General features: G+C 44.3%; 1 protein-coding gene across 6 annotated transcripts in view; it reads left to right on the top strand.

Annotated features, from left to right (window-relative positions):
- The window catches only part of pik3r3b (phosphoinositide-3-kinase, regulatory subunit 3b (gamma)), a 578,548-nt gene that overhangs the window by 550,216 nt on the left and 15,359 nt on the right, over positions 1 to 12,973 (top strand). For 5 of the 6 annotated variants that reach the window (XM_060919991.1, XM_060919992.1, XM_060919993.1 and 2 more), the window contains one exon: positions 12,146 to 12,257. In XM_060919991.1, the coding sequence (XP_060775974.1) occupies positions 12,146 to 12,257 (112 nt within the window). Of the gene's footprint in view, positions 1 to 3,927; positions 4,029 to 12,145; positions 12,258 to 12,973 lie in introns of those variants that run through there. The other variant, XM_060919998.1, reaches the window with a different exon arrangement.

The following is a 12,973-nucleotide window of genomic DNA, read 5'->3' as shown; positions in this document are numbered from 1 at the left end:
ACTGCAGACAAAGTGATTCACATCATAATAACTACAAATTGATTCATATAGTTCATATAATAGCTAGACAATGATTTGTGTAACTACAAAGTGATTCATGTAATAACTACAGACAAAATGATTTGTATAATTACAACTACCGACAAAGTGATTCATATAATAACTACAGAGAGTGATTTGTATAGTTAAAAATGCGATTCATGTAATAATTACAGACAAAATGGTTTGTATAATCACAACTACAAAGTGACTCATATTATAATAACTACAGACAAAGTGATTCGTATTATAATAACTACAAATTGATTCATATAGTTCATATAACAACTACGGACAATGATTTGTGTAACTACAAAGTGATTCATGGAATAACTACAGACAAAGCGATTTGTATAATTACAACTTCAGACAAAGTGCTTCATATAATAACTACAGAGTGATTTCTACAGCTAACAAAAAGTGATTCTTATCTACAGACAAAGTGATTAATTTCAGCAGTTTCACATGAGAGGGAGTGCAGTTGTACTGAATATCAGTACAGCTGGGATTCAGTCGTAGGCGTGACGCTGTAGGCCGAGTGCCGTAGTTAATCACGTCTGTGCTGATATCCAGCACAGCAGCACAACCTCAAGTATGAGAGATTGCGTTTATAAAACATTTCTATAAACAAGAAATTCCTATTGAGTAAGTGACACTTTGGACACAGTATGGCCAAATGTTCCGTTCGCGTTTGCTCCGTGAGCGAATGCGGACCCTGAAGAAGCCACACTCGCTTTATAGCATGGCGGCTAGCTGGATAGCTACCGTAGCTCCCGTTGATTTTTTTTTTTTACGGTTTCATTAAAGGCGCTTCTGGTAAAATTGGCATCCCTTCTTCCTTTTCGTCTTCATCTGACAAGCTTTCATATTATCTGTTTTTTTACAAATAAGGTGAGAGAGAAACGGCATTTCGATTGTGTTATATGTCCTGGATATATAGTGAAGTGACAATAAAGAATCTTTGAATCTTCATATTTGAAGTCAAAAGTTATATTCCTGAAATTCTCGAAAAATATTTGCCATGCTCACTGATGAGATCACTAACATATATTTAATCTAGCAACTGTTTCGAGCTAGCAAGTTGAGTTCTGCGTGCCAAGCGGAGTGATGCGCGCAGAAATATCCCAGGGCTGTTATCGCAAAATATCAGCTCTATTGGAACGCTGCTTGACCAATCAAATTAGTGGACGGGATCTAACTGTTGTATAAATAATATTTACAAAGTCAATCATATAATAATGACGATAGACAAAACGATTCATATAATGACTCCAGTGACTTACTATAACTACAGACAAAATTATATAATTACAAAGTGATTCGTATAACAATAATAATTAAAACCTGACTAGTAACTACAGACAAACTGATGATCACGTGTAGCTTTGGCCCAATATTGTTGTCTTGTGTGAAAATGTGAGTATTAGTAATCATAAACTAAATATTATCCTTCCAATTAGGTTTCTGACTCGTTTAGACTGACTGCTTGACTTTCTTCACCTAGAGCTATTTTCATATTTTTTACTTCTTGGTTTTGAGCCTCAGCTTTTGTTCAGTGCACTTGTTCTACTGTCTTCTGGACCTTCTGACATCCGTGTCTGGAACGTTCCTGAGCCTTTTTTCTTTAGTCTTAGCTGTGTAAAGCCCCATTTCAGTTCCGTTCTCTCTCCCTTTCTCTGTCTTTCTTTCTTTCTTTTTATACGCAGGTCCCAGGCCTGTGTAATATATTAAGCATGACTTTGACAGCGATTTACAGCCATTCACAATGATGTCATAGACTCGAGGCCGGACCCCATTCAGAAGGCAGAGGCACGGCGGACAATGGCTCGTTAATCCAGGCCGTTAATTCTTGATGGGATGATTCCTGTAATAAAGGCTCAGATGACTCTTTGCAGGCAGAAAGCGTGAAAAGAGTCAGTGTTTGACTTGAGCGAGCAGGAACTGTAATTTTATTCAAGCAGCGGTCATAGGGTTTGGGTTATGATTTGCCCAAACAAAGCACAAGCTGTGTGAAATCAGGCTGAACAATATACGGTTTATTCAGCATTATCGCAATAATGATTGTCTTTTTGCTCTTGACATTGCAGAATCTTGAAATATAAACTGAGCTTCCAGAGTTTTCTTTGGATGTTTTTGTTTTTTTTTTCCCCTCTCCCCACAGGATTGTGATCTAGTTCGTTTTTGGCCATGCTTTCTTCAATATGTTTTCATTTCATTTAATGGAAGATATGATACAGTCGCGACATGCTGCGCACCTCTACTGTGAAATTACCTCAGAAGTCAAGATCACGTCGTGATTTTTATTTATTTAAAAAAAAAGATTTTCAACAATCATCTGAATACTTTAGGTCGTGTGCGTCAGTACAGTGGATTCCGGCGTAGTCCAGGTTCGCCCAGGATTCCCATCCTGCCTTTGAGAGAAATATTTTTGTTTTGTTTTCAAATGCTTATTTTCGTGTTTTCCCCCTTGATAGAGTTTAGCTCGGTTGAATCAGGCTTCAACATTGTGGCAGGTAGAATTATGGACCGAATAGCGGTTCGATTGTGCCGCCGCTGGAATGAATGAGCATGAGTGAGCGCGATCAGTCCACACATTAATCTTATCTCCTACTCTAATGTCAAGACGTGCCGGTTTATGGTGAGCGAGAGGTTGACGAATCTCTCTCTCTCACCACCCGAAGCCTGGTGAATATCATTTCAGCGTACATACCCGCTTTGTCAACCTCTGGCAAGCTAGTTGTGGGACTTGAGTGTGGAGGACCCCGTAGCCCAGGAGAGCACAAAGAGGAACGGGTGCAAAGAGAGGCTCCTGGTGCAGATGTTCATTAGTATATTTAACTGAAATGTAAAAGGCTCAGGAGGTCAGCAGGAGCGTTGGTGTGTGTGTGTGTGTGTCATTCAGACCAAAGACGGCGGATGCTTTGTTCCGTTGCACTGCACAATGAGCACAGGTGGTACGCCGCCCCCGAGGGAACTTGCACTTCGGAGCGACTCGCAGCGCCAAATGTGTCAGAGGGAGTGGGTGGTGTTCCATTTTCGTCCCAGGACACAGAGTAGGGCGCTTGAGCAAATGGAAGTGTCTGGTTGAATGGAAAATTAACACTTCTTTCCTCTGCCATCGTGACTGACTGACCTTTGGCTATGGTTTTAGAATTTTCTTTTGAAGAGATTTTTTTTTGGATTGTGTGGTGTGAAAGAAAGGACACACTGGGCAGCCATTACCTTTTCATCTGTGACTCTTTCAGTCCGTCTCGGTGTTTCTCAGCCTAGCTCTGCACTCTCTTGGAGAAGTGCACTCTTTTGAATAGTGTGTACATGAAATCCCACAATGCCCTGCTGTCACCTCCTGCTGTACACTAGGAGGTATTGGATCACCATAAGCCCATAATAAGGACTAGGGCATCATTTCAGACAGGAGCTTTCTGACTCTTCCTCACCGCACGTTGACGTCAAGGGGCATTTTTGGAGACGCAAAGAAGTGACAGTTGTTTAAATGTGGCATTACGTCGTTTTCTTTACTCTTTTCTGGAGTTTCCATGTAGGCCATTTGAGACGAGGGGGCATAAAGTTACTCCGAGAGAGAGACTACATTTATGTCTGGTTCCTTTCTTGGAGGAGCGCTGCTCCCCTCCTTCTCCCTCACCATTCCCCTGAGCATGCTCTCTCTCTCTCTCTCTCTCTCTTTTTCTCTCGACCGCTCGCTCATATATGGTCATACCCCCCCAACCAACCCCCCAAACCGCGTTCCCATTGGCTGCAGCCGACGTCTCCATTCAGAGGGTTTGTTAAGGCAGCAGGGTCTGAATTTAGGAGCAGGGATTTTCCCTCTGGCTTCAGTCTGAGAGCCACAACGCAGGCGGAGGGTGGAGAGAGAGCGAGCGAGGGAGGGAGAGAGGGAGTGAGTGTGAGAGAGAAAGTGAGGGCTCGTGTCCCAGGCAGCTGAGCGCACTCCGTACGCATGCAGCTGAAAGAGGAAGCTGTGGAGGAAGGTAAGCGTGCTGTCATCTTTCTGCTTTTTTTTCCCCCCCTTAATTCATGGCTGTCGCGTCTTCTCCGTCTTCTTTGTAATCGTCCCGCTGGGAGACAAAGGACGCTCTGTGGTAATTAGTGTGTCCTTTTGTGTGTTTAATCATAATGCTTGATGCTAGCTGGATGTTCAGAGTCGACAATGGCATTGACGTAATCCTTTTTAGATCGCTGGTTTTTTTTTAAATTCTCTGGATAAACATACTAAAATAATTAGCAAAACGCAATCAGTTGTATGTTGCAGGAGTTCAGGGTAAACACGTCTGCCTGTCAAACGAAGCATGTGACTGTAACGCGCACGCTCTGTTTGGCTCATCGAGTGCTCCTTTTTTTTGTCAGACCCCCCGTGTAGCTGTGCTTTTATGAATTTTCAGTTCAGACTGAGACACCGCAGCCTTCGTTTGACTGCCGTTACTTGCTGTCAAGTAGCCTTTCTGATGCTAATGCTCCTCTGCACATTCCAGATAAACTGCATGCACGTGTGTTTGCAAGTGTTTACTTTGCATCCTGTGGCGCTGGAAGTTTCCTACAGTCAGTTGTTTTTTTTTCTTAAGTATATGAAGAAAGGCACTTTGGTAGCACGTCATCGTTCTGGGTGTTGAGCATCCCATCAGCGATGAGACTCGTAGCCGTTAAGAGCCGAGGGAGCAGAGTTCAGCCCTCAAAGCGGCGGCGTCTTTGTTCGGAGCCGCGCCGCTGGAATATATATCGTCGTTCACTTTGCTTTATTCCGATTTCTTTATCGGTGTCCATCTGTCCTGATCCGACTCAGCCTGTCCTCGTTTGTGACCTTTAAAATTCAGTGGTTTGATACGAGAGAATGCGCTTTTTCTTTTTCGCCAGACTGATTCAAGGAAAGAGAGCGTTAGCGCCAAGTTGGTGTCGATAATTTTATTACGCCGTTTAATGGACGAGGAACACAGCGGAAACATGAAGGCTTGTCGATTGTGGTGTAGCTCTGTCATTTGTTGCAGAAGAGATTCGAGTGTAGCACTAGAAGTGCGTCTTTGCGCTTCCATCCTTTCCCCTAACTTTGTGTCAAATAATTTAAAGATAAGTGTGTGTGTAAGTGTTGGGGGGGTTAGAAAGAGCTGACCATGGAAAACTGGAGGCAGGAATGTGAGGCTTCAGCTCTGCTGGTTGGTGCACCTGCCTTTTGCCCTGTGTGTGTGTGTGTGTGTGTGTGTGTGTGTGCAAAACCCACAGAGGCATTTCCCTTCCTCGTGGCAGCATGCCGCCCTGCTACTATAGCCCTCAATGGGCCTTTGTGGCTACATGAAATCCCTCAGCCCTCTCGCTGATCTGTATGGGTGTTACACACACACACACACAGGTAACCTTTGTAGGTCTTTTTTTCGATGCACAACTAATCTGATCATAAAAGCAGCATAAATCATGCATGATGCATAAAAGCTGCTTTCACAATCTGTAACCAGCCCTGAGAACACCTGACTTGTGTTCCGTCCCAGCTCCTGTCAGTGAAAGAGTGCACCGAGAGGCCACGTTCTCACTTTCCCCTGTTTCTGCACTGTACTCTACCTCTCTTACATTTGGTCTTTTGAGAGAGAAAGTGTGTTTTTTCCTCCCCTGGCTTCCCCCCTGTCTGTCAGATTGAAGGGGGGGGACGTGCACCTGCAGAAGCTCAGGTTGGACATGACATGTGCTTTAAGCCAGCTCCTCTGTGACTGGTCTGTGCTCCTCACCCCACCGGGTTAAAGCGGGAGTAAGTCCCGCCTGTGTGTGTGCGTGCGTGCGTGTCTGCTCTAACTCACTCCACACTTCCCAAAACTGCAGCACTGCTTTTAATTAATCATGCCCTCAAAGAACACCATTCATGCTCCCTTCTTCCACTCCCGCTGAAGCTGATGTAAAAACCCGCAGCTTGAAGAACGAAGTCTCGTACACAGCAACGCAGAAAGGGAACCAAGTTCGGTTTTGCTGTTCGAGTTAATGTTGGTGGTACATTTTTAACGGTCATAAGCATTATAGAGGGTTTAGGCCAAAAAAAAAAAAATAGTGTGTTTCCGGTAACATGAAATACTAAAATAAGGTCAGTAGGTAGGAAAAAGTTTTGGTTTTTTTTTCTTAGTTTTTTTTATTTTGTTCGAAAAAAATTAACACAAGTAAACATCTTACAAAATAGTATTTTGGCACAGAATCCTTTATACCACACATCATAATAAAATAAGTGTTTTAAATCTTTAAACGAATAAAAAAAAAATCGCGAGAGTTCGAGTTATGATCTACGGAAGTGATATTTCATGATATTTTCATGTAATAACGTGAAAATAACGTCCTAGGCTAGGCTACTTCCATTAAAAGCAGACGGCCTAGCCTAGCCTACTGTAGAACTTGGGTCGAGTAAAAACATGGCTGAATCCTGAATGACTCCTATTTGTATAAATAGGGGACTACATAGGCGGTAAAATGTAGTGTTTTTCCCTGCCATGGAAGTGCACTTGTATACTGAACAGGAAGCAATTTGCATTACAGCCTTGAATGAGAGGATTCAAAATGGCGGCTCGGCTCAGTTTTCCCTTCCTCCTTCAGTATACAAGTGCGCTTCCATGTTTATGCAGGAGGGCTGATAGAAGTGGCGAAACATTTTACTTTTTATCGTTTCTTTCACAACTTGAATGCGTTGAAACAAAAAATTATGACAAACTAACGCCGCTTACACTAAAATATCGAGGGAAATTTGTAATAACTTTACGGTCGGCAATTTCGACGCGGAAATTCTCGATCGGTCGGGTTACCGGAAACACACTATTTTTTTTTTTTATTTGGCCTTATCCAAGCAGAGATGTTTTTCCGTCGTAATTAATTTAAGCAAAGGAGCACTGCTGTCCTACTAAAGCACGAGGGGCTTTAACCGCTCATGGAGGGGAATAAAAAAGTAGTGGCTGGATATACAGTAATGTGTTAGTTGACGGTACAGCCGTTTTTCATCTCTCTCTCGCTCTCTCTGGTCTCACCAAGCATTGCACATTCCTGTCTGCTTTTATTTTAGCGACTCTCCGTGTACAGGATACTCAGCTGACATTCCACAGAGCTCCTCCTGGGCCAGGAGCGACTGCTAGAACAATCCAGGACATGGCCGTATGTTTTAGAGCCCTTAGCGTTCCTTTCAAAACCCATCCTGTGTTAATACATAACAGGCCAGGATGGTGGCACCCTCACAGAGGCTTTCCACAGCTCTCTGTGGGAATCGCAACGCACGTGTTACTCCAAACGCCCGTCTGGACGATCCTGCTCTCTGATTCGTACGCGTCGGCTTTCCACCCAAGTCGGCGGCGTTTGATGTTTTTCCCCTTGTGAAAAGGGCTGGAGTGCGCCTTTGATTTTCACTTAAAAGGCCGCTGGGCGCGTGGTGGACGGAGGTTGTGGGTGCGGTGCTGCGTGTTAGGCTTCAGACTGGGTCAGGAGAAGTTTAGTTTGGCTTGGTGTAAGGGTTGTGCTGAACACTGCACCCTCTGTGAGTTAAAGCGCAAGCTTATTTTTCCCCTCTGCTCCCTCAAAGTCGGTAACGCTTCCTTGCCAGCTGCACCTGGCCTGGTACAGGTTGCCAAAGCCACTACACACACACACCTCAACCTGGCCTCACTCACAACACACACACACACCGCAAGCACCGGCAGCTTTTTATCTTTAAAGCAGCCTCAGTCACAGAGCTATACACCACCTCTGGCTCAGGATAATTACACCAAAATTGCTCTCCATCAGCCGATATATAGCAGTTTGGCACGTCGTTAGCTGCTGTCCTGTAGCAGCCTCATTTAGTTGCATCCTGAATTGATGACCCTGAGCTTGGAGAGGTTTAGAAGCTTAATGCCAGTGCCGGGCAGGCGTAATGGGTATAGAGGAATAAGCCCTGGAGAGAGGAGGCGCTTCACACACTAAGATTTGTGGTCTGATTTGGAGCATGGTGAAAGATGCCCACATTTGACCTCCACGCTGGAAAGTGCCCCAGGCAACGTCAGGGTTCTGTGAGCTGTTGTTCCAGCTGTTAAAATGTGTTTGGACAAAAACAAAAGAATGCATGATGCCAGTCACGTTCTCGTTCACGAGCGATCGGGGCTCTTTATTTACTACAAATGAACCACTCGACAGCCAACATGCGTGAGGCGCAGGTGTGTGTCTTTAGCTTGTGGAGTTTATCAGGTGTTCATGGGTCATGAATAGGGCTGTAACGATACACCCAACTCACGATTCGATTCGTATCGCGATTTTTGACCCACGATTCGATACACCCACGATTTTTTTTTTTAAATGTTTTTTTAAAAGTAGTAAATTTGACTTATTAACATTTACTTACTTACATTAACTATTTAATAACAAATAATTCAGACCACTGCAGAGAATGAGTAATATGTATGCAAAAATGAACAAATGTATATCCAAAGACTGTTTTATTTCTTAAAATAATACTGTTGAGCCGGAAGCTCTGTTTTTTTCGGTTCTGAAAAAGTCATTTTTCCAAATCGTGTAAATCCGTTAAGATTTTTTTTGGGGGGGGATGGCTCTCTCACTGTCTCACTCTCATAGGGCCAATGATTTTCTGTGATCGTGGAAAACAGATGGAAATTACGGAATTTTTATGGTGAAACATTGCTCGCGTGTCAAAACGTAACTGCCGCAGAAGGCTTCCGCCCAAGCAGACATGCCTTCAGTGTTGCCAGATATTGCTAACGTTTTCCACCCCAAAATATGTTCAAAACCAGCCAAAAAGCACCTAAACCCGCCCAATCTGGCAACACTGCATGCCTTTCCGGTCAAGTGATTGTGATTGGCTTGTGGCACACCTAGCCAGCCAATGAGCTGCTTGTTTACAGATTCGCTTCCCGCGTCGCAACCAGAATGGCGACCGCTTAAAAGAAACGAATGCTCTGCCAGTGGCGAGTGTGGACGTTGCGTGACTCGCAGAAGATTGTCGCAGGTCGGCGAAAAAACGACTTACTAATAGATATAAAAAAATAAAAGTAATTTAAGTAAGTTTAAAATGTAATTTAAATAAAAAGTAAAGTATTCATAAATTGAAGTTTGGAAGCGCCTCTGTTTTTGGGCTGAGGAGAAGTTTGAAAGGGTGTACCACGATTCTGCCTTCTTGTATCGCGACACAGATCGTGGCTCTGCGTATCACGATTTCGATTTCGATACGCATATCGTTACAGCCCTAGTCATGAATAAGCAGTATATAATGATGGCTTTAGCAGTTTAAATATGATCAACAATCGTTTCAGTTTCTCTTATATACGAGCGAGACGATATTACACAGTGGTGTGAAGATATGAAGTTTATCTTCGAGCGGTGAATGTATATTTCACAAGTGAGCGGAGCGAAGCGAACCACAAAAAAAGTGCATCAAAAGTACTTTAATTTTGAACCAGTTCGCCATTTTGGCAACACGTGTCTAGTCAGCAGGAAAACACTGGGAGTGACGTCATCGGAGTGAAATATCGGAAATTATTATACATAAAGGACACTTTTTCCATGGAATAAAAACATGTTCTGTTCCCTTCTAGCAGGTTTCATTCATTTGGTTTGATAGCATGCAGTATTGTTAGCATATCACTTATCTTGCCTGTATTACATCACTCTATCCAATGGAGAATGAGCGTTGAATATGGTTTACAATATTGCATGGTTGTCAAGACATGACGTCACACGTCGGAGCTGATGCGAATATCCAACGAGAGAGTTTTCTACTGCGCATGCGCACAAGCATTTCTGTGTTCGCCGGGAAAGACGCATTGAACACCTGAAAGGCTACCAAAAACTTCATTAGATATTCTTCACGCATATTTACAAGAGAAAAACATACCAACGGATATCGAAAAACTGAAAAGTGTGTGTATGTATAATAATAGTAATATTGGCTGGGGGTTTTTTGTGGTATATCAGATATATTCCATTCAGCTAGCATGATATTGAACTCGTCTTTGATTCGTTTAGTATCATGCTAGCTGAATGGAATATATCTGATATACCACCCAAAAAAAAAAAGGCAGCCAATATTATTTAAATTTGTCACTCGGGTCCGCAGTGTATTTTGTCTGAAAAATACGAGTTTTTCAACAGATGATGATAAACTTCATATCTTCAAGCCAACATGTGATTTTTTTTTTTCTTTTTATTATATCGACACATTCACAAATGAAAAAGTACCCAACTTTATCAAAACAATTTGTCAGTTTTGGGTGGCACAGTGGTGTGGTGGTTAGCGCTGTCGCCTCACAGCAAGAAGGTCCGGGTTCGAGCCCCGTGGCCGGCGAGGACCTTTCTGTGCGGAGTTTGCATGTTCTCCCCGCGTCCGCGTGGGTTTCCTCCGGGTGCTCCGGTTTCCCCCACAGTCCAAAGACACGCAGGTTAGGTTAACTGGTGACTCTAAATTGACCATAGGTGTGAACGTGAGTGTGAATGGCTGTGTGTGTCTATTGGCCCATTTCCACTACCGTTTTTCAGCTCACTTCAGCCCGACACGGCTCGCGTTTCGACTACCTCAGAGCAGCACGACTCAGCTCGCTTCAGCCCTACTCAGCACCCAAAACTCGCACGGTTTTGGAGTGGGGCTGAAGCGAGCCAAACCGAGCCGAGTGAGGCTAGGGGCGTGAGGAGACACTCCCCTGTGCACTGATTGGTGAGGAGGAGTGTCCTCACATGCCCACACACGCCCCGCGAGCACGCTGGGATCTGTAAACCCGGAAGAAGGAGAATTACGAATTACGAGAATTATGAAGCCTTATGCGCCTCGCCTCATCTATATGCTCTTGCCAGTATCTGTTGGCGTTGTCGGTGACGACAAGCCACAGCACCAAGACCAGCAACACTAACGACTTCATGTCCTCCATGTTTATTGTTTACTATCCGGGTCGTGAGACTACTGCTTAAAAGATCACTGATGTCACTGTTTGCGCCGCCTAACGACATCACGTGACGTCCACCCACTTTCGCTAACTCCACCCAATGTGTCCACCCACTTCCAGCCAGCACGGTTCAGCGCGGTTGTAGTCGAAATGCAACGCCAACAGCCCCACTCAGCTCGACTCAGCCGCGTTGGTAGTGGAAAAGCGGCATAAGTGTCAGCCCTGTGATGACCTGGCGACTTGTCCAGGGTGTACCCCGCCTTTCGCCCGTAGTCAGCTGGGATAGGCTCCAGCTTGCCCGCGACCCTGTAGAACAGGATAAAGCGGCTAGAGATAATGAGATGAGATGAGAATTTGTCAATTTCCTCACAAGTGCCATATGTTACTCGGGTCCCGGATGTAGTTTGTCTGAAAAGTACGAGTGGCGTATTTCCCATTAAAACGCTCATGTCCATATATTCTATAATATTTTACGCATGCACACATTTTATTTCACCGTGATATGAATAAACAAACAAAAAAACATTGTGAACAATTCTGCCAGCACACAAACTGATGCAGCCTGACTTCAGCAGTATCACCCAAGTTGGAGCGATGATGTACTTAACGCCAGCATGGCCGCGATCATCTTTTCAGCTCCGTCAAGCAAACTTGGTTCAGTTATGACTGTGTTAGCGAACAAAGTGCTGCCAAGACATCGTCTGTTTCTTGACCGCAGGCTCCTTATATCAGTATTCCTGATTTGCACAGATGGGGCCAACTTGGCATTAAAAGGCTGCATTATAGGGTTATAAAATGCAGTAAATTGAATTTGCTGATAACTGCAGAAACCCTGGTGCGTGCGTGCATGTGTAACAAGAAATAGCCTTGCCCTGTTTTTATTTGGTGGTGTTATGGCTTTCTGGTTTGTGGGCCTGGTTAATCGTGACAGACCTTTTTTTTTTTTTTTAATAAACTATACAGCGTGTGTATATTTTATTTATGTTGTTCTGTCCATAGTGACGGCTCAGGTTTAGATTCTCACGGCAGCACCACGTGCCTGTGGGCCAGCTGTTTGTGTTTTGCCTTGTTCTTTTAATTAGTAACAGACGACTTCTGTTTTGACAGTTGACTCATTCGCTAATCTTTAAGGAGACTAGCTTTGTGCTTTGATACTTGCATACAGTGGTTTGAACGATCCTGCGCTCGTATATTAAAGCTTGGTTTCTCTCTCGCAGCTCTTCCTCCCAAGCCGGCCAAACCCATGACTCCCGTGAGCAGTAACGGTGTGAAGGAGGCTGCAAGCAGCTCGTTGCAGGAAGCTGAATGGTACTGGGGAGACATATCAAGGTGAGACGTGTGTGTGTGTGTGTGTGCGCTTCTCTGCCTGCGTGGTCAATACACACACTTGCATAGAGTGTGCAGTTATTCACCCAGTCACATCAGGTGATGGGAGTCAAGAGATCCCCTGCGGATGAGATAAAAGGCCCGCCAGGTTTCCATGGTATAAGCTTTCGCCTCCGTGTGAAGAAGAAACATTCCCAGTCCTTCCTCCTCCAACCCCCTCCTGATCCGTTCCGCCATATCTCTCACCACGGTGCTGCGTCATCTTCTTCACTCTACTCACACCTTTCTCATATAGCAGCACACACGCGCACGCGCGCGCCTGCTCTCTGTTAATAGAACAAATCTCACGGCCACTCCGTGGAACTGGAATTTTTTTTCCCCTCCCCCATGAACAGAACTTCTGATTAACTTATTTTATTCTACTCTTCCTCCTTCATATAGCTCTGCTCAGGCCACGACAGCCTGGCAGCTGCTCTAGATTAAATCAACAACTGAGAGGAAAGAAGAAGAAGAAAAAAAAAAAAAGGTGTATTCTAGTCAGGATAGAAGAAGCCTAAATCTCCCAAAATGTCAACCAGCTTGGCGAGTTCATAAAACTCTCAGGTTTTAGCAGATTACCGAGCTGCTTATTGACCAGCTTTATCCTCGTTTGATGTCGAGCATGTGGAAATACAGCTAAGATGCTCCAAGAATCAGGCAGACACCTGAGACTGCTGCTG

The sequence above is a fragment of the Neoarius graeffei genome, chromosome 4 (assembly GCF_027579695.1).
Source record: "Neoarius graeffei isolate fNeoGra1 chromosome 4, fNeoGra1.pri, whole genome shotgun sequence".
Classification (NCBI taxonomy): domain Eukaryota; kingdom Metazoa; phylum Chordata; class Actinopteri; order Siluriformes; family Ariidae; genus Neoarius; species Neoarius graeffei.
Note: the sequence above shows the minus strand (reverse complement) of the source record. Positions and strands in the feature narration are given on the sequence as shown.